The sequence below is a fragment of the Cebidichthys violaceus genome, unplaced genomic scaffold, assembly GCF_023349555.1.
Source record: "Cebidichthys violaceus isolate CVI_PGR_0920_01 unplaced genomic scaffold, fCebVio1.0.p SCAF_6, whole genome shotgun sequence".
Taxonomy (NCBI): Eukaryota; Metazoa; Chordata; class Actinopteri; order Perciformes; family Stichaeidae; genus Cebidichthys; species Cebidichthys violaceus.
In genome coordinates, this window is record NW_027176816.1 from 11265560 (window position 1) to 11286075 (window position 20516).

The 20516-nt window shown below is 40.2% G+C and overlaps 1 protein-coding gene across 2 annotated transcripts in view; it reads right to left on the reverse strand.

The window, feature by feature from the left end:
- Nucleotides 1-1074: 1074 nt before the first annotated feature.
- The window catches only part of sema3h (sema domain, immunoglobulin domain (Ig), short basic domain, secreted, (semaphorin) 3H), a 94233-nt gene continuing 74791 nt past the window's right edge, over nucleotides 1075-20516 (reverse strand). Inside the window, exons 9-18 of one of the 2 annotated variants that reach the window (XM_068733013.1) lie at nucleotides 13837-13906; nucleotides 10043-10187; nucleotides 9792-9881; nucleotides 9437-9566; nucleotides 9216-9304; nucleotides 8274-8315; nucleotides 7487-7641; nucleotides 6869-6930; nucleotides 6284-6426; nucleotides 1075-5925 (exon numbers count right to left, since the gene is read on the reverse strand). In XM_068733013.1, the coding sequence (XP_068589114.1) occupies nucleotides 5464-5925; nucleotides 6284-6426; nucleotides 6869-6930; nucleotides 7487-7641; nucleotides 8274-8315; nucleotides 9216-9304; nucleotides 9437-9566; nucleotides 9792-9881; nucleotides 10043-10187; nucleotides 13837-13906 (1388 nt within the window). In that variant the 3' untranslated portion in view covers nucleotides 1075-5463. Of the gene's footprint in view, nucleotides 5926-6283; nucleotides 6427-6868; nucleotides 6931-7486; nucleotides 7645-8273; nucleotides 8316-9215; nucleotides 9305-9436; nucleotides 9567-9791; nucleotides 9882-10042; nucleotides 10188-13836; nucleotides 13907-20516 lie in introns of both variants that reach the window. The other variant, XM_068733012.1, reaches the window with a different exon arrangement.

The following is a 20516-nucleotide window of genomic DNA, read 5'->3' on the forward strand; positions in this document are numbered from 1 at the left end:
CTGTCTACAAAGTGAAGCCCGGCAGTAAATTAAATGGAAAGCCGCAGTTGCATATAGTTGACCGGAGCCAGTCAAGTTTCAAAACTAGTGTGCATGGATGGCATTATAAACAAACAGCAGAAAACAATGATGTACTGCTGACCCCCTCGATACCACCACAACAGTTTGGAAACAGTTCAACAACTGAAGGGAAGGTTTGTTATCCAGCTCGATTGGAACGCATCTGTCTCCCAGAAGATTGCTCAGCAGAACATACCAGTTGTTGTACATTAAATGTGAAAGTACTATATGTGGTCACTTTGGCAGGCATGGATAGTGGTTTGGTGTTGTATGGTTATGTTACCGTTTTGGAGTGAACAAAGTGTAGGAATAACGCCACTGGAATGGAATGTATCCCTGTAAAATAAATTTGTTTCCAAACCTGTTTGTGCATATGCGGCTTAAAAAATAAACGTTTAATATGTAAGCTGGTATACTTTGCTGATGTTGTCTTTTTATAAACAGAGCAGCCTTGAGGTCTGAATAGAGGATGAGAGGGATTACATTATCTGGGATTAAATTAGTTGAATGTTCAACCTTGACAAACTTTACATTGTTTAAAAGCATAAAGCCTCATGACTCAACAGAACAGAACAGTAAAATGTATAAAAAAGGTAATAGAAAAATTGATGAATTTGGCTCAGTAGCTTTTAGACTAATTCTGACAGTAAACTTCAAAGAGTAGCACTTCAGAGGATAGGATCATAGGGTCATTTTCAGGCTTGTGCGCAAAAAAGTGGTGTTTGTTGATGGGTTTTCAACCTTTATGACAAAACATAAATAATCCAACCAGGATTTAAAGGAACAGTCTTTAGCATTTAGGGAGAAGTATTGGCAGAAATGAAACATCATTTTAATAAGTTTGTTTTCTTTTGTTTATAATCACCTGAAAATAAGAGCCGTGTTTTTGTTACCTTAACGTGGGCCGTATATCTTCACCTGTATGTTATATCTACTGTATATACGTGTTTCTGTGTGGTTCAGTATCTGTATATATTTGTTATTGGTACAATAAACCACAAAACACAAACATACTCAATTGAAAGCAGACCTTTATACATATCTACAAAAAGAGAAAAACAAAGTCCCGGCACATGAGAGGAAATCAGTTGAAGACTATTTCATTCTGTCTGCAAAGAAGTCATTCAGGATAATCACAAGGGACGAATATTGACACTGAGATGTAATTACAGTAATAAAGAGTAAAACACAAGAGGCCGTTGTAAATGAACGAGGAGCAGCTCTGCACCAATATCTTTGAGGGAAACACAATGGACGCAATGCTCCATCATTGAAAAGGTCTTGTAGGAGTTCTGCCTCCTAATCGTGTGGCATTGGACACACATATACACACATTGCACACTCATATTCACACACAACATCCACAAGCCGAAGACCCTACAAGCTTTATTATTTTCATATTCTTTAGGTTGTTGAATTTGATGCACATTTGTGTGAGAGCCCAGACAAAAAAGACTCGCTTACTCAGGCAGCATACTCAAAATGAAATAAAAGTTGTCATCTTCTCAAAAGCAAAATTAGCTTTTGCGCCCGAAAACAAGCGTCACATTTGGCTATGTTTGCTATGTTAACTGCCATTATCTTGGTTAAAGTAACACAGTGTTCATGTTTAAATACACTAGCCTTTTATCTTGAACAGAAAACACCAGTATCATGTTTTTCAGAAAGGCTGATATGAAGAAATTCGTTGAGTTAAAGATGCTAGTGTGCAGCAGAAGCTAGCAGGGAGGGAGTTTTGAGGAGGACGTTGATGTAACATATTTTTTTTAACAATGATCATGGTGGTCAACAGCCCAGACAGTATGTCAGTGGCTACGACTCATACAATATTGTTTGTGAATGCTCACAAACTAACTCAATTTGAGAAGACACCAAATCCTGATTTCATTTGGATCATACTGCCAGCGTCACACTCACCCTCACACCCTTTAACATTTTTGAGGAGTGGCTGTCCCGAAGACTTGTACCCTTTCAACATTCAACACACTCCCATATAAACTTTCTCTCTCTCTACTCAAACACACATATTCAGAAGCTCAGCGCTGGTTAGCTCTTTCATGTGGCCAAAGCCAAGTAGCCAGGCCCATGTTAATTTTCTGCGGGCTTTCTCTGCTCTGTGTCGGTTAGGTTTATTTTTCTAACAGCATCAAAAGGGTCTACCATACATTGCTGTGTTACCCGTTTGGTAGATTTACTGGCTTGGCCTCTAAACTTTAGATTCAGCTCTTCTCACTGTGATCCTACTCATATCAAACACACACACACACACACACACACACACACACACACACACACACACACACACACACACACACACACACACACAGATGCATACTGTACAAGCACACACATCCAGAAATGCAGAAATACATACAACCAGCAATGCAAAGAATGGGATCCTACAAGACCCAGCAGGATGTATTTACTCTACTATTGCCGGAATTGCATGCTCAGCAACATCATTGTGGGATGAAGTTAAATATATAAAACTTTGAGAGGCTGTTATTATTGGACTAATCCATGCATGTAAATGCATCGTCCAAGAAACCATATCAAATAAACCTAAGTTTTGATTTAGTGAGTCTATCTGGCTTTCTCCTTTCCCCTGTCCATTCTCTCTGTAAACTACAGCACTGTTGCTCTATCAGATCCGTTCTGTTTCAGCATTTGTTTTGTATTTGGGAAACAACTTAAACTGTCAGAGAAACAATTGTGGAATGGGCCAGATTCTCAAAAAAAAATAACCATGGCAGGACTTATCCTAATTTCAACAGGTGGGAAGGTGCATCAACAGAAGCAGATGTTAACAATTGGAAATCTTGAAAAAGAAAAAAAAGAAAAGTACTGTGCAGACTTCAATGTAAGGGCACACAAACATACAGTACATACATACAAAGACAGATCAACACAATAATTAAATAAGCATCTAGTTTATGAGACATCAAGGTTGACTTGGTTGATTTGGGAGCTTGAGGTATTCCCCAAAAAATCTGTCCTCCCAACTTCTGAAACAAGCAGTTTTTTTCCAGACTAAACAAATAAATACCACTGAGAAGAAAGTAAAATAGAGGTGGAACAAGTTGTGTTGATTTAACGTTAAGAACAAATCACAATTTACTGCCTTGCAAAGTCACTGAAGTTGCTAAAGTACCACACGTCAGAGTCCACTCGACGCCGGTCCTGTTTAGCACTTTCTCAAGTTCCAACTTTGTGGAATAAAGGCTTCTTTATTATACATCGGGCCTGCTTTATAATTTACAGCCAGATTTCATGACCAGTCGGAGCTACGGGACCAGCAATAAATTACTCCACTTCTTTAGGTGAGCTGGAACCTACTCAAAGTCACCAATGGCCCATTTAGGGTGGTGAACCATAGGTTGAAAAACATGCATGATCTGTACAGAGTCTCTTGGTTCAGTTCATACTTCGGGCCTCTTGTCCACGTCTTATCAAACACTCATGAAACATCTTTTTAAAAGCGTCTTGACATTCCACACGGTCCAGTATACTGATTTAACAGACATGACCAAAGTTACAGTAAAAACAAATTGTTTGTCCAATAGATACAGAGACTCTAAAATTTCAGTCTCCAGTTGCTAGAAATATGATTTGAAATATTATCAATTCAAATATCTGTGTTTTGCCAAAATGTCATAATGTAATGATGTCCATGGTTATGCCGCTTAATCTCACTAAAACTATTGAAACAGATTCAATGTTGATGTCAGGAGGAAGACGTTTTTTTGCAGTTACTGGAGAGGCTTGATTGTACCTCATCTAATAGCAGCTAAACATTTCTTTTCCCAGAAACTTATGAAGCAAAAACAAAATTTGTTTATTAGAGATGATGTGCAGATGTTTCTTTTGTCCTACGTAACAATAAACATTATTACCTAAATCTATACACTGTACTCATGTAGGACTTCAGGCAAACTAAACCAACACTCAAAATAGGAATTTTTCTGACCTTATACAACACACCAGATCGCCTGTGGCTTCATTTCTGTTCACTTTTCCCCACACCTATACTAAGCTCTCTGTTGCTTGGCAGTTCCAGATTTGTCTGTGTACATTTCTGAACCTTGAGGAGAACATAATGGAAATATCTCCTGTAGTGTGTCTGTGCAGCTGCAGCATCCTGGGAAAGTAGATCTGTAACCTCATCAAAGCTGTCGCTCTGCTTTTCTCTTCCTTTCATCTTTGTGGTCACGGTCAGTCATTTTGCGGTCAGAGACCACCAATCTGAGGAAACCATCAAAACTCACACTGTAGGTGAAGTATCGGTATATATCCATTAGGGGAAAAGGATGTACAATACTCATCAGTGCTATTTACTGCTATTCACAACCTACAGCAAACATTACCTTCTCAAAACCCTTTAACTATCACTGATGATTATTTTCTAAAAAACACACAGAGAATATTCTCTTTTACCTTCTACTTTACATCTTTTAGTTGTTATGCTGTTTTAAGTACAGTCTCTGCTCATGTGTTCAAAGATACTCTGAAAGTGAACTGCAGCCATGTTTGCATGTTTGTCTTCTTGCTTTGACTTTCCGATGACATTACTTGTCAATCAAAATCTTTTGAGCAGTGGAACGTCAATTCTCTAAAAGCAAATGCTTAGAATTTGAAAGCAACACAGAGTAGTTTGGAAAACGCGGCTTGCAACTGCAATAACCTAACTCTGAATTCTGAAGCATTTTAGATGTTTCTGTGGGATGGTTTTCAAAGCGTACTAGATTTAATGGAAACCAGTGTCTGCCTGGAAGGTACGGAATCTATCTAAACACATCTGTTCTTCTTTAGAGAATAATGGGCAGTGTGTATGTGTTTTTAGACTCAATGGGCAAAAACATGCAAAGCCACCAGTATGGTCCTTTAGGGCAGCACTCATTTCAAGAGGGGTTGGAGGATTTTTCAAATGCTGAATATTTACTTTCGGACTTTTATCTCTCTCTGTAGAAACTTTGACTCCAAAGCATTCTTCCCCATATCCTTGCCACGACACAAAGTCAGTTAAACTGAGTGATCTGGACGTGGCGTTCATCCTTCATTCAACATACTAAGCAGCCTAAGGTGTTTTACTTTTTCCTTTTTATTCACAAGTCTTTTGTCTTTTTTGTTCACATCCTCCTGTACATACTTCAGTTTGTTTATGTGTAGCTTAGTTTGAAAGTTTGTCACTATAATGAAAGGATGCCTTTTTTGTTTGTAGATAAGTGCATGCGCATGTCATAGTCTCTGTACATACAGTATGTGTGTGTCTCAGTGTATAAGTTAAGTGTGTGTGCGTGTACATGTATGTGTCTTAATGTGGACGTTAACATATATGTGTGTGTGTGTGTGTGTGTGTGTGTGTGTTTAAGTCACTGAAAATTTGCCCTCCTGTTCGCGACACATTCAAGCACTCCTCGGTGCCCTCTGCTGCGGCTTGCTTCTGCTCTTCCTCCCCGCTGCTCTTGCTCCTTCTCCTCCCCCTCCTCCTCTTCCTCCCCCGTGCTTGTGCCTCTCCACCCTCTCTTTCTCCTTCTTAGGCTCTGCCATGACATCACCATGGCGACGCTGGTTGCGTGGGGGGCGGTATCCCAGGGCCCGACAGTGCTGGCCGAGGTTTCCGGGGTGAATCAGCGCCATCACGTCCTCGTACCAGGGCTGGGATCCGACGCTCTGATAAGAGGAGGCAGACCAGGAAGCAAGTAGGCGATTGGCTGAGGGGCTCCAGACAGCGAGGCGGACAGTGACGGCGGTCCAGTGGTAGCCGTGCTCCTCCACCTGGCAGTGGTAGACGCCGCCGTGAGACAGCTCAGCTTGACGAATCAGGATGCCCCGCTCGATCACCACTAACTGGTCACCTGTTACCACCTGAGGAGAGAAAGAAAGAGAGAGAGCAGATGAATGCTCAGTACTTGCGTTTTTGTGTATTTGGCAGTCTGGCTAATGTCGTAAAAAAAAAGTTATACACTTGAAAAGTACTCTGTCTTTGCAGTTATTAGCAGACGCTGTATTTGAAGAAAGTGATGCTACTTGCATTCTTAATTAAAGTAGATGGGTGGTATTGGAAATTTTAGAGATTACTGGACAAGTTTATCCTCCAGTATTTATTTCCTTTATTTAAAAAAATGAGAACATAAATAACAGTGCTACAGTAAAATGTGTGTGTGTGTGTGTGTGTGTGTGTGTGTGTGTGTGTGTGTGTGTGTGTGTGTGTGTGTGGGGATACCTGGTTGAGTTCAGGACTGTTCTCTCCAGCCTGTTTGTACCAGGTAACAGCAGCGTGTCTGGATCGGGGCAGACACTCCAGGTAGGTGCTGTTGCCCTCGGCAACCATCATCATCCTCTGTTCCGCCTCCACCTGCAGCCCGGCTGAATGACATTGAAAGAAAGATATGACAGGTTAGACATCTGTTTTATGCTCCATTTTCATTATGATGGCTTCCTTTTGTTATATTATTTATATTTCTGCATAGTTTACAAAATACATTTACATTGCTGTTATTTTCAGTGTGTTTTACTCATTTGTGGAGTTTATCTGGAGTTACTCAGGATGAAGGGGAGCGGTATGATGTGCAGATTGTAAAGCTCCCTCATCACATATTCAATAATATATTTGTTGTGTTGGGCCATATAAATAAATCTGACTAGAATGCTGTTACTAGTTTCACCTAAATGTATCTTACTATAGCTGAGGCATTATTACTGTAAAGTTCAAATGTTACAGTAATTGCCTGCCAAAGGTTACACCACTGTGACTGTATCTGTAAGTATTGCTGAATGAACCAATACTAAAACATAAATAGCTCCTCACCTCCTTGTCTGACACACTGAGTAAGTGGATCCTCATCCTCCCCTAAGTGACGAGCGTTCCTTCTGTGGGGAAGAAGACATCAAATTAAAAAACAAAGAATTACAACCTGCTAGTCGCCCCAGTTCATTACACCCTGTGATGTGGAAGTCTTTGACTTGACGAACAATGCACTGACAATACAGACATATGAATAATAAGGTCAAATCCACTTGGGAGAATAAATTTGCTTGGGAAATCTGCCTTTCACAATATTGGATTTTGTGTGTGAAAAGTGATACTTTTGGCTGATGGTGATGATGGTGGTACTATAGGAAAGGGAAGGGCGTCACCATAAACATTTGCAAATTTAGTTGAAATATATCTATTTGTCCTAATTTGCAAAGGAACCACGTGCCGGTCTAATAATGCTTGAAATCTAATCAGAACGATTTGAGTTCAGATGTAATTGGAGCCACATTTCAAAGTATCAACAAATGTGGTTTAGATCTGATTTGAGAAGCTCGATTCCATGTGTTTTTCCTTTGCTATTCAGTCTTTAGAGGGGAAACAATATGTACTTGTAAAAGATATCCAACATTAGTGTTGTTTGGATGAACAGATCCAATTCGTCATGCCTACCTGCGTACGGTGGGCATGTAGGGGCTGCAGGCGTGTCCATCCCAGGTGCAGTAGGGGTCTCTGGCTAGGCAGCACTCAGCGCAGGCCTGACCGTACAGCTCACACTGGTATAGCGCCAGCTGGGACACACCCTCCCTGGAGCCCACAAACAACCACTGCTGGAGGAGGAGGAAACGAGGAGGGGGATGAAACAGAAATAGAGATGCAAGAGAAAGCAGATGAAGGAGGCAGAGTGAAGAATATTAGGGGAAGAGGAAGAGTGAATGAAGTGAAATGAAGGAGAGCCAAAAGAGAAAGAGGGCATTCTATTTGCTCCCGAAAAACAGTGAGAGGCATTGACAGTCAACCACTAAACCAGATATGTCTTCACTCTCTGATTCACACATCCAACTCACACTGTAACAATTTCACTGTGTGACTACAGGGAGTGTGTGTGTGTGTGTGTGTGTGTGTGTGTGTGTGAGAGAGAGAGAATAAGAGAAAGAGAGATACAAGGTGATGCTTGCTTTTTGTAATCTCGATGTGTGTGTACCAGCTTCAGATTTTTATTTCATGAAACCTGGACTACTTTAATAATGCAAAGTGTATTTCTGTGTGTGGCTTCCCTTCATTACTGCACCGACTGAGGTAGGGTAACCATAGCAACTGGTGATGAAGCTGTCCTTGGAGATACAAGGTGGAGAGATGAGTGATAAGTGTGATGTTGTGCACATTTGTGTGAGTGTGTGTGTGTAGGGGAGTTTGGAAGTTTGAAAATGAGTTTCTGTTTCTCTCTCTCATTTGTTACCTTTTTCTTTGAGAGTGTCATGGCTGTCACAGGTGATTTGTGCTGCGAGAAACAGAGAAAAGAAATCAAGTTTAAATTGAGACAAAAAAAGAAGGAATTGTTGCACTAGATAGATAAACAGGCAGACAGCTAGATAAAAGAAAAGGTCAACTAACATATTGAATAAATTGCCAAGGAAAAAATAAGGAATTTGTCTGAAACTCTTTGGGTGCGGCTGAAAACCACAATACTTCTAAACCGTGTAAAATAATTTAGAGGACCGATCTCATAGTCTGGTAATCATCCATATCACTTTAAAAGGGCTTTACAAAGCACATACATAAATAATGGAGCGCAGAAAAAACAAACTCAAACTTCGCTCAGACAAAGAAATCGCAACCACATCTGTCAGGAGTTTTTACTTGAACTTGAGCCTCCAGTGGAATTAATATTGAGCTGAACTGTGAACATTGTGAGCTGTGGTCTTTTACAGTCTGACATGATAACTATATGCAGCTGTAGAATTTATGCAAAATGTGTTTGAGCATTTTGGATCAAAGTCTTTGTTACATTTAAAGTGAATGGTAGACAGTATATGTATTTGTGTTAGGTTCATGGCTGGGAAAACACAACATACAGTATAATAGGAGATTCGATCATGCTGTTTCCTCTATGTGTTCGCATTTTAAGGAGCATACCAGTGTTTTTGCCAGATGTATCTTTTTAAATATAGCATGCTTGACATTTTTGCTGACAATTTGCAATGTCAGCAATGCATACTGTAGTGTTCCAGATTGTTTAAGATATTGGTTTCCATTAATTTCCATATTGTTTGAACAGTCGGCCGACCATTGAAACTCACAGTACACAGTAGTCAATAATATTTAATAAATATGGTGAAACATGCATAATCATTGGTATGTAGATTACATAGTGTTTTTGTACACAAAGAGTTTTCTGTACCTGAAAGACCTGCAGCTGCTCCAGAGTGACCTCCTGACTCTGCCCGTGTTCTCTGGGCAGATGGATGGCCTTAAGCATAAGGCCTGAGTCTGCAGAATTAAAAAAACTAAACGTTTATTGCGAGAACAAAAACCCCAAAACACATATTGGTGTTAAAATGCAAAGCACACAATCTTAAGCCCTCTAAAACTTTGTGAAAATGTGCAGCGCACACACTCTACCTGTGCCGATGAACAGGACATCGTAGGTGCTGTCCACGGCCTCCACTCTGTCCACCAGCAGTTTGCTGAATTTATAGTGAACACCCACTCTGACCAGGAGGGGGCGCTCTCCCAGTGGCAGCACATTTTCCTAAAACAGTGGGACAGTTGTGTCATGTTTATGAACAATGTGATGTATTTTATTGACAGTAGTATTATGTATCAGTGTTGGACTGTCGGCTACTTTAATATCTTTATCTCACTTAAGAACTGGGACAAAAATAGAGGTAAAGTATGCTTGACCCCACTCTAAAATAGGCCACAGTCTAATTAAATTAGATTGATGCAATTTTAAAAAGTGAAATATCAGCTGAACCTGCAGCAGCGGGTGAGTCCTGCTGAAGAAGATGACGTCATCAGGATATTCTCTGGTCGAGCTGTAACTTCCATACGTGCTGCTGGGACACTGAGAGAGAGAGAGAGAGAGAGAGAGAGAGAGAGAGAGAGAGAGAGAGAGAGAGAGAGAGAGAGAGAGTAAAGGATCAGAATGTCTAGAAGAGACTGAGAATTTCTTTTTCAATACATGTGGTATAATTGAACTTTAAAACAGTTGCCTGAGTAACTCACAGTTCCTGGTCGCGGGTAGGGCACCTTGCCTGTGAATTCTGCCCACTTATACTGAGGTCCCTCCTTATGGAGGAAGTTTCCCTTGAAAGCTCGAACTACATCTTCCATTCGGTAAACGCACACTGCTGAACCGTTCAGGATATCACTATTGAGAGACCAGAAAGAAAGGAGAGTCTCATTCATCACAGACTCATATGATCTTTCCATCCTTCAGCGGGCATGAATCAAAACATAACCTGAGCTTTAATGAGTTGCAATGGTCTTACAGCAGTAAATTAAATAGGAAAGTGAACTGCTGTATGTATGTACAGTATGAAGAGCTGTGAGTCATTGTGGCTTTTCAGCTTGAACCCATCAATTCACTGAATGTAGGTCAACCCAAAGTCCAGCTTGGATGAATTCGCTGGTTTCAGCACATCAGTCCCCACCACAACACATCCCATCCACTGCATTAAGATCATGGTCATGTTTGGGCTAACTGTATCTGGGTTACAGATTCAAGTTGTGTTTGACGAGCAGAGTGGCTAGAAACAGAATAATAGAAAGGCAGTGTTGTGATGCATCAGGGTGGTTTCCTTCAGCTCAGATAAATAACACATACACATGTTTGGAGGGAAGTTATCTTTTCTCCACTAAGGTCAAATGGTCACACTGAGGGCCTGCAGTTGGGATGGAGTTTAGTGTGTTGCTAAGCGGCACCTCAAAAAGGACAAATTCTTTCAACATAAGCTTAAAATCCTGGTGCCCTTGGTGAATTTCTATGTAAAGTGAATCAACACAGGAAACCCACCAGAAAACAAATCAGAAAACAATGAAATCCTGCAGTGAGATGCTTCCATTTTTCAATTGATTATCATCACATCAGATGGCATAAGTGATGGGTGAGAATCCACACGTGTGGACAGAATTTAGCTGTTAAATCTGAATTTCAATTCCTCACATTTTTGAATTATTTGACCAGTTATGATATCTTAGATGAGATACCCAAACAAACATATATCAGAAAGGATGTATGAATGAATAAGCAGATAAGTTAATAAATGAACATGAATGAGTGAGTGAAGGAATGAAAACAAATGAACAAATGAACAAACAACAGCTTCTCCAAATCAGCACCTTACCAAAAGAAATCTCTCTATTTATCTATATTGCATGTGATAGATGGTGAATCGAATTAAGAAATGATCAAATGAAAAACAAAATGATACAAGCAAACCGTAGCGGACAGATCCACATTCTACACTCTCGACTTCATCACACGGGACAAAAACGTGTGTGGATTCATGAGTGAACCAGAGAGAGAAGTTTCCATTCAGAGGGAATGACCTTTCTGCTCCCAGCAGTTCTGTGGTTGGGACCCCACCCTGAGTGATGCTTTGGATTTCTGTCCGTTCCCCGCTGAGATTCCAGACACTTTCCAAAACCCAGAATGAGACCAACTCCCTGCTCCGCCGTGCCAAATGTCGTCATACAGCTGCTGCTACTGTAGAGCTCTGCCGTACGCCTCAGAAACTGGGTTATTTTAAGAGCGTGTGGTGCCGTCTGTAAGTTTGGAGGAAATGAGAAATTGCAGTTTGTCGCTCCCTCGGTCATTTGTTCTGGCTTTTCCTCGCTTTATATTTCCCCCCACTTTATTACAGCCAGTGCTTATTTTTCAGTATATTATTGGTGCTCCCGACAAAGAATCAACTGATTGTTGAATCATGTCTATTTTTTTCCTTGCTATTAGATCCCCATTATTGGCTGAGATACACGTTACTATTGCTTAGCTGTTGTTTCAGAATAATTATGGTCAGCATAGTTTGTTGTGTGTGTGTGTGTGTGTGTATGTGTGTGTGTTTATATGTGTGTAGTTAAGACGCAGTCCGTAGTACTGACATGCAGCGGCCCTAATCCATTTTCCTCATTGTACAGACAAAAGGGAAACAACAGGGAAGCCTAGGGACAATCAACAGGAGAAATAGACGCAAGCTGCAAACAACTGTTTCTACCTGCCTCCCTCAGCTGATTTTAGAGAATCATTCATGAATTTAAAATAAATCTAGAGCTCTGACAATGCTATGATGTTATTCATGAATGATCCTTTGTTTCATTACTACATTTCCCATCCCTGCGATGATTTGACTGTGAGATTGTCAGTCGATCAGGCTCCTTAGATCGGAAAGTAAAATATTTCACTAATTGGTGTCACCTCTACAGTATATGTATTGTATCCGTCCAGCTGTTATCTGTCTTTCAGTGAGTCAGACTTAGTGAGAGCCTCTCTTTTTGAGTATCAGACTTTTTTCTATCCATCCGTCTGTCTGACTTCTTCTGAATGCTTTTCTCTTCCTCTCTGTTATGTCTCACAACAACATGCGAGCAAATAACCATTTTGTAGATACTCACAATGCATATTGTCTATGGACTCTAATCAAACCCTTCTCAGTGCTGCTTCATATTTTCCATGCTTTGACTTGTTTTTCAAAAAAGTTTCTAGTTGCACAGCCTGTTGTTCTCATTTGACAATACATTGTGTATTCAGCAATTTGTCATGTTTTTTTTTCTCTAAATTTCAAAGTTTCTTGTGGTCTTAACAAAAAAGATTAATTTCAAAGAACTTCCAACTTTGTAAGGTACAGTAATTCTCCATATGATAACATACATCTGTTTTATATGAAAATAAAAAACTGCCTGTATTTCATATGTAAAACGTTACTTTCACTCTTTGAAAATGTTTTAGTAGAGTTATTCCAAGTTATTCCAGTTATTCTAATAACAGTTTCGGAAACGCCTCTGGTACAATTCTCAAATGGTGGATCAAGTATCAAGTAGTATGTTAGTCTATGATCCATCCAGTTACATTATAATACAATCAGCTCATTAACGCTACATAAACAACAACACGTTTCTCACTTGCTCGCTACCCGATCCATACATCCTGCCTGATCAGTACTCCACATGTGCAAACTAGTACTACACATCTGTGTTTTAACACTCTTGTGCACCCTATCTCTTCCCTGATAATGCTACATTGTTGGCAAATCCGTGTTGAAATCGTCAGCAAGAGAGTTACGTAATGTTGACTGTCAACAGTGTGGCCAGCGCAGTCCTGCTTAGTAGAAGAGCAGAGCTAATGTATGGAGGTTGCATTGAGTTACATTATGTTGTGTTCAAGCTCTATTCAATAAAAATGGGTGAAGGTAAATTACAACATTATCATGATATATTCAAATGTAAAATATAGTTTTTGGCGAGAAAATTGAATAAATACAGTTGTTTGAAGGAGATGTAACACAGCAATAACATAACATAACAATATTTAAACAGTTACAGTACCCAACGCTGCTACTTGGGGGCACAAAAGTGCAGTAGTTAGATTTTCAACCCCCTCGATCAACAATCAGTGTTTATTTTAAGGAAATCATATTCATGAAAAAATGTATGCAGTATAAATGTTGTCACATTTACACCTATGAGACCTTAAGTAGGAGATGAAACGCCTTCTCTTCTCTTTAATCTAGAGTTGTTTCTTTTACACGTAAAGGAAGAAAGTGCTTGCTGTACTGCACTGTTGCACAAAAAAGCTGATATATGCAGGGGTTGTTAATCAATACAAATGACTCAACTCATTTCTTTACACTATGAGCGATCTCTAAAGGAATGAAAACTCTCCACCCAGTGGAAATTAAAGACACACCCAGTGCCTCCCGCCCATCGTCATACTGCTACATTTAACTCTTAAACAAGTGTGCACAGATTTCAAATTGCCATTTAAAGTTACTAAAGTGAATTCCCTTGTTTTCTGCACATACCTAGAGGTGGTAAACAGTCCGTAGATCAGAGGGTTCTTCTTGTCTTTTGCCTGGAGGATAAAGATGTCTTCTGGATTTAGGAAAAGAGGGAGCAATCAGGAAAAGGAGGGGTGGAAAAAAAAAGGTAAAACATTATTTGAGCCAGAGTGAAAACCACAACAGTGTCTGAACTATTGGAAAAGTGTTGTTAGTGTTGTACTTGCATGTGTGCATCTATCAGTCTGACTAATAGCGTCGGGCATGCTGGCAGCATGGCTGACTATAGCTGCTTGTAATGAACCTGTAGCCATTAATTACCAGCCACAATTGGAGAGCAGAGTGCCACAGGAGAACATCACCTACTGTCACACTCACTAACACCACACCTCAGTCTTCACTCTCCATTTCAAACACAGCGAATGACATTTGGTTCATTTTTCTTACTCCGACTGCAGTGCCTCACACAGCATTATCAGGTGGAGAGAGGATTTTCGCTTTCTCCATCTGTCGGTCTGCAGACACCACTTGCATTATGGATTTTTAAAGTGTGTCCTGACATTTCAGAAAATACACTGATTGGCTCCGTGGCGATATTTATATTTATATATAATAAGATGTATCATACACCAAATGTCTGATCGTGACCAATTTAAAGTGATGATGAATCTTTGCATGCAACTTTGAGAAATTGCACTCGTTATAGTTCAATAACTTGGCATAGTAGCAACACTCTGGACGAAGATATTATGTTTAACAAATAAAGCAAATTGTTGTTCCTCTCCTTGGGCTAATCACTTTAATTTTCCCAAATTACAGAGGAAATTAAGTATGTCAGAAATAGATGAAAAAATGAATGAACAGACTGACAGGAATACACACAAAACAACAGATGGCAAAAGTCAGGAGACCAGTAAATGTCTTCTCTCCAACTAACAAACTTGCAAACGAACATACATGTAGAACTGTATTTGTTTACAAAACTCCATGGGGTGTGAGTCAGGGTATTCCTGACTTTTGGCCTAACTCCTTTCCTTCAAGTTAAATTAACATAAAAACTAGTCCATAAATCCAGTCATCCTGACAATACACACTGAGTGTGCCCTATAATCGCAGCACAACTCAATGTGACATATCAGACACTGCTGGTCCAACAAATTGTGCTGAATTAAAAAAGAACTACACTACTGCATGGTCTCGAAATGTCAATCCCGTTATCAACATTTTTGTCCTAATATTTCTAGTGTCTGCTGTCATAGCACAGTCAAGGTCTTGCCTTTCACTGTTTATTTAAATCACAATAAATCCCAGGTTTTTTTTGATTTTGCACTTTTGTCTCAGATAAGAGTTGGGAATGTTTTCTTCATCTTGGTGGAAGAACAGAGCTCTTTGTTTTCTGTGTGGCATGCTGCGATATTCTATAAATACATGACTTAACTCGGCTCTCAGGGTACGGTGGGACAAATAACTTTAAAAGTCTTAGAAACTCTATAAAAAGGTTTTAACTGGAAATTATTCAGGTTGATGTTGAGATACAAAGAGTTTGGCAACCTTTGCAGCAACAAAGGTTGAAAAAGGATGTTCAAAACAAGGTGTGGATGTGCTCGACATGTCTCTGCCTTTATTCTCAACTCCTTGTTTCCTGTCCTCTCCTCCTCTCCTCTCCTCTCCTCTCCTCTCCTCTCCTCTCCTCTCCTCTCCTCTCCTTTCCTCTCCTACGATGAGGCAAAGATGTAATTGTGGTGACAGAGAAAGCTTAGCATATCACTGTTCCCACATTCCTGACGTTCCTAGTTGCTTCAGATGGCCTCCATGGAACTACAGGCCTGCAGGAAGTCTAATCTCATCTCATCATATACACCCACACACACACACACACACACACCCACACACACACACACACACACACACACACACACACACACACATATACATACACACACACACACTTGCCACACACAGCGAAAGATTCGGAAGCACATATGCATCAAACAGAGAAAAAAAACAGCACCTATATGGACACATGCGTGCACACACACACACCAAACTGCAGGGACCAAAGCACAGAGTCAAATACATGCTGATACTGTACGTATGGACACACATACAATCAGCAGGCCCCTTGGGGCAGAGCAGAGAAGAATATAAATGGGGAGTCTGCAGCCTGCAGCGTACACATTGCTCACTCCCTCCATCCCTTATTTAATGTAATACTCCTTCATTATTAAGTTTTCTTCAGCGCTTCTCCTGCTTTTAAATGACATGCAGAGCTCTCATTTGTGCAGTTATCTCTCTCTTTACTTCTGTTCCTTGCTCCATATTTTACTTATACCGTATCATCTCTCCATTTTTTTGTTGCATTTCCAACTAATTCACATCTTCTAAAAAATCCCCTCCCTCTTCATCTTCTTTCATGAATCAAAACCTTTATCATCTCTCTGTTTTCTTTATTCTCCTTCTACTTGTCTTAAAGGTTGTTTTTTTATGACAGTTTTGCTTTATTTCTCTGGATGATATATATGCTCTTTGGTGAACGCTTTCATCCAAAGCACCTCAAAGTTCTTTTTAAGGAAAGGATGTGCCAGAGTCAAAAGAAAGACATCGAAAGATTTACATCAAAACCGTAAGGACTGAGTTTTATAGCCACACAGTCAATCTGGTGGATGCCATTACTGCCATTACTGTCTGTAGATGAAATACAGACTCCCTTTAAACCTGGTGGGAGCATGTGTAGCAAGTGATCAGATTAGGGTCTGAAACCCCCCCCCCCCCGATGAAGTCCATTTGTAAGTCTAAACATCCAAATCACATTTACACAGGTGGTCAGAGCCATATTTGGCCACATTGACGACAAACTGTTGATGCTTTGTGTCTGCAGGATACATCTTTGAGTTGTGGAATGGTAAATAAACGTGCCGAGGTGTAGAACGAGGAAACAAGAAAAGATGTTGCAGCCAGTTTAGACATATATTTGTTACAGTAAACTTGGATCTAAGCTCACACAAGGATTCAAGCAGGACAGACGTGTTTACATTTAAAGAACACTAATTTCCAAGAAGTGCATTACAGCTAAGTGAGCCCTGATTTGATAATTTGCAGGTAAAACGACTTCTAGACAAGAAGGGATTTGAGAAGCCCCTGAGTCAATTCACATTTTTGTCAGTTGATTCGCTGCATTTTGTTTTCTCTTTCATATCTGCACTATTGTAAACAGAGCAATGTAGAATAAAACATAACAGGCTATAAACTTTAACAAATCAGGTGTTTAAAAGTGACTAAATGACAAAAATGACTGGAAACAGGGGTTTGCTGCTTTGATACTCCGAATGTTAATGAAGTCTGCTAAAATACTTTTGAACCGGATGCAGGTACAACCTCCTTGAATCTCGTTCAGTAATAAAGTCTATAGATGAGACTAAGCATGAAGCAGAAGCACATGACATAGTAGAATATTGTCCTGACACCTTAATATAATATAATAATGTATAAATACAGTATAATGATATGTTGTATTTACTTGGGCACTGTGGTGCTTTGAGCTAAATGTCAGCATGCTAACCTGCTCACAGTGATAATGCTGATGTTCAGCAGGTATAATAAATGTAAACAAGGTGGACCAACCGACCGACTGACACTGCCTGCACGCAGCCAGCATGGCAAGTAAATACCTGTACATCACTTGCTGGCAAGGGAAAGAGAAATCTAAATGTACTGTGTATGACAAGGTGTTTTAAAGCCTGGTAGAAAAGAGGAGCATGTAAAAGTTAATATACTCAGTTCAATATTGAAAAAGTACTGCGTAAACTTAATATAAACTTTGGTAAAGCCTGTAGGGAAAAACTCTGAATCCCTGCCTTCTGCTTGAACGTAAGTCAGCGTCTCTTTCTTCTCAGAACCTCACTGTGCATTCAGCTTCACATGAAAACAAAGTTAAACTTTAGAAGACGCAGCCAGAACAACATTTTTCTTTTTCAGACTTTGAACAAGACGTCTCAGTTATTTACAGCTCAGCTTGGCAAGAATTCACTCTTATCTCTTCGTGACAAGTACGTATCGCGGCTGATTTAGTGCTGTTCCACCTCGCCTCTACATCTCCCGTCAGTTTGATTTATATAATAGTGACTTTAATGTCATTAATCTTTAACAGGGGAGGGAAAGCAAAACACACACACACACACACACACACACACACACACACACACACACACACACATTCATGACAGACATGGAGGAAATATGAAGCCAATCTGCTTCTGTCTGCAAAGTTAATTGACCAGGTGAGTCAAGGTGAACATTTGATAATTTTTCAAGTTGAAGCAGCAAGGAGAATATGTGAATACAGCAATTGCACAGGAATCATTTTCATGCCTTCTTTTTTTCTCTTTTCAACCACATCTCCTTTCTCTTTCACTGTCAGACAGCCGGCCACCATCTTATACTAATGGTAATCCCTCATTCTGAGCTGCTCTGAATCGTCTTCTCACCTTTTCTTTCTCTCTTTATCTTTTCATCAAGTGCTCATCCCTTGTCCCTTTCTGCTCAAATCCTCCTGGACTTCCCAGGATCCCCCTGGGTGTCTCTCATTCTCTTTGTTTCTCTCTATCGTTGTCCCTCCCATTCTCCATCCCTCCATCCCTCCCTCCCGCTATCTCTCAATCCCTCGATCTCCCCATCCATCTGTCTGTCTGGCCTATTTTCTCCAGTGGATTGTTCTTGTGTCTTTCTCTCTAAACAAAAAGCAGCTGTGTTCCCTTGAGGGAAGATAGTCTTGTCTAGCCTGTAGACCTGCAGCCTCAGCCCCTATCTTCCTCCTCCTCCTCCTCCTCCTCTTCCTAATTGTTCGACCATAGCCCCCCAGGCAGGCACCCCTATCCTCCTTGCTTCTCCGCTGTTCCCTCATTCCCTCCCTCTCTGCCCAGCCACCCTGAATGCCAACATCCACCTCCTCCCTTTTCCTCCTTGTTTCTGACCACCCTCCCTTTCTTTATTTCCTCCTCACTATCTTACAGTAATTTGCCAATAATAGCCCTGCCTCCATCTTGTCTGGTTCTTTAACCCCTTTAGCTATTGGCCCTATTCCTTCTGTCAATGAACCATGGCACATTTTCCCCCCACCTGCTGTTATCCCAATTCTGATGTCTGTCTCAATTTTAACAATGATGTCCAGACTGTCTCTTCCAAGGTTGCAGTGATGGGCATTTTCACTCTGTGGCAAATGTCAGTAATGTCTGCATACCTTTTGTCTCATGAAAGGTTTTTTTTGTTAAGTTATTGACCATCAAATCTAAATGTATATATACATATATATATATATATATATATATATATATATACACATATATAAATATGATGTTCATTAGAATGGCCTACGTCCATTTAGAAAAATAAATCTGATTTTTTTCTGCAGCAATAATATGACTAAAACATACATTTACATAACATTTGTTATGGATTTTAAAAAGTGTCATAATCTGTTTTACATTGTGAAATGTATAAAACTCTCTAACTTCTGCCACTGCCTCTCCTCCATGTTGTTTGAACATCCCTGGCTTTTTCCTCACTCTCCAACTCACTACCTGCTCCATCCTTCCCTATTAAACTCATTCCCTTCCTTCTCTCCTGTCTCCCCCCACCAGCCCTCACACCCTTTCAGCTTCACTCCACCTCACTCACCTCCTCCGTGTCGTTCCAGGAAAAAATGCCTTTTTCCTGGGCTGTAGTATTTCTTGCTACATGAATATCACATTCCCTTCTCTCTGATTCTTCCTTCTAGTTTTGTCCTTCTCCCCCTCTTCTGACTATCCATTTCCACCATTTTTTTTTCATTTCACACTCCTCGGTATCAGCACCAATTTTCTACTCTGTAGAGAGATATAAGAAAAAGATACTGCCAACGATCAGTGAGGACCTTTTTTACTTTGAAAACGTACTTTGTTCATGCTCTCTCATCCGGATTTCTGCACTAATTCGTCATCCTATTCCTCTTTATTTAGTTAAAATGTGACTTCCCTTGTGTCACTTTCAGGCCACTGTAGCTCAAGGGGAATAGGAAACTGGTGGCAGAGGGGAGGCTGTACCAGACACTTGTGTAAGTGGAGGCACATTCTGTTCATGCTACTACACTTTCCACTTTAGAAGTCTTGACTAACCTTTACATATCAGGCACATCTGAAATGCCCTCTTAGACGCTCCATCTTTAGGACAGAGCTCCTCTCCTAGTTCACTCCTCCATCCCCTCCTCCTTCTTTCTTTTCTTGTCTGGTCAACACCTTGTGCTGTAACCGCTACCCTCTTCCTTCTTGTCCTACTTCATCTTTTCTCTTTCTAAACCCATCTCCTTTCCTTCTCCCTCCTCTCCCCCTCTAAATTTCCCCTCATGATGAACTGGGCTTTATTTCAAAATATTTTCACAAAAGCTATGGTGGATTAGAAAGGCTGAATGGAGGCATCAAACATGATTAATTTTCTTCAGTATCACAAAACATGTTTTCATACCCACTTTAAACTTTTTTTTGTTGATGAAATAATTAAGCAGTAAAGTGGAAATGCATTTGTCAGGTAAATACGACGGGACTGGGCATCCTGGTAGCTTTTTTATTATCCAATAGAGAGCATCGAAAAAAAGGTTTAATTGCAGAGTAATACTGTTCAAACTTGGATGAGTGAATGTGAATGTTGACTATAAAAGAGTACAAAAGCCTTAA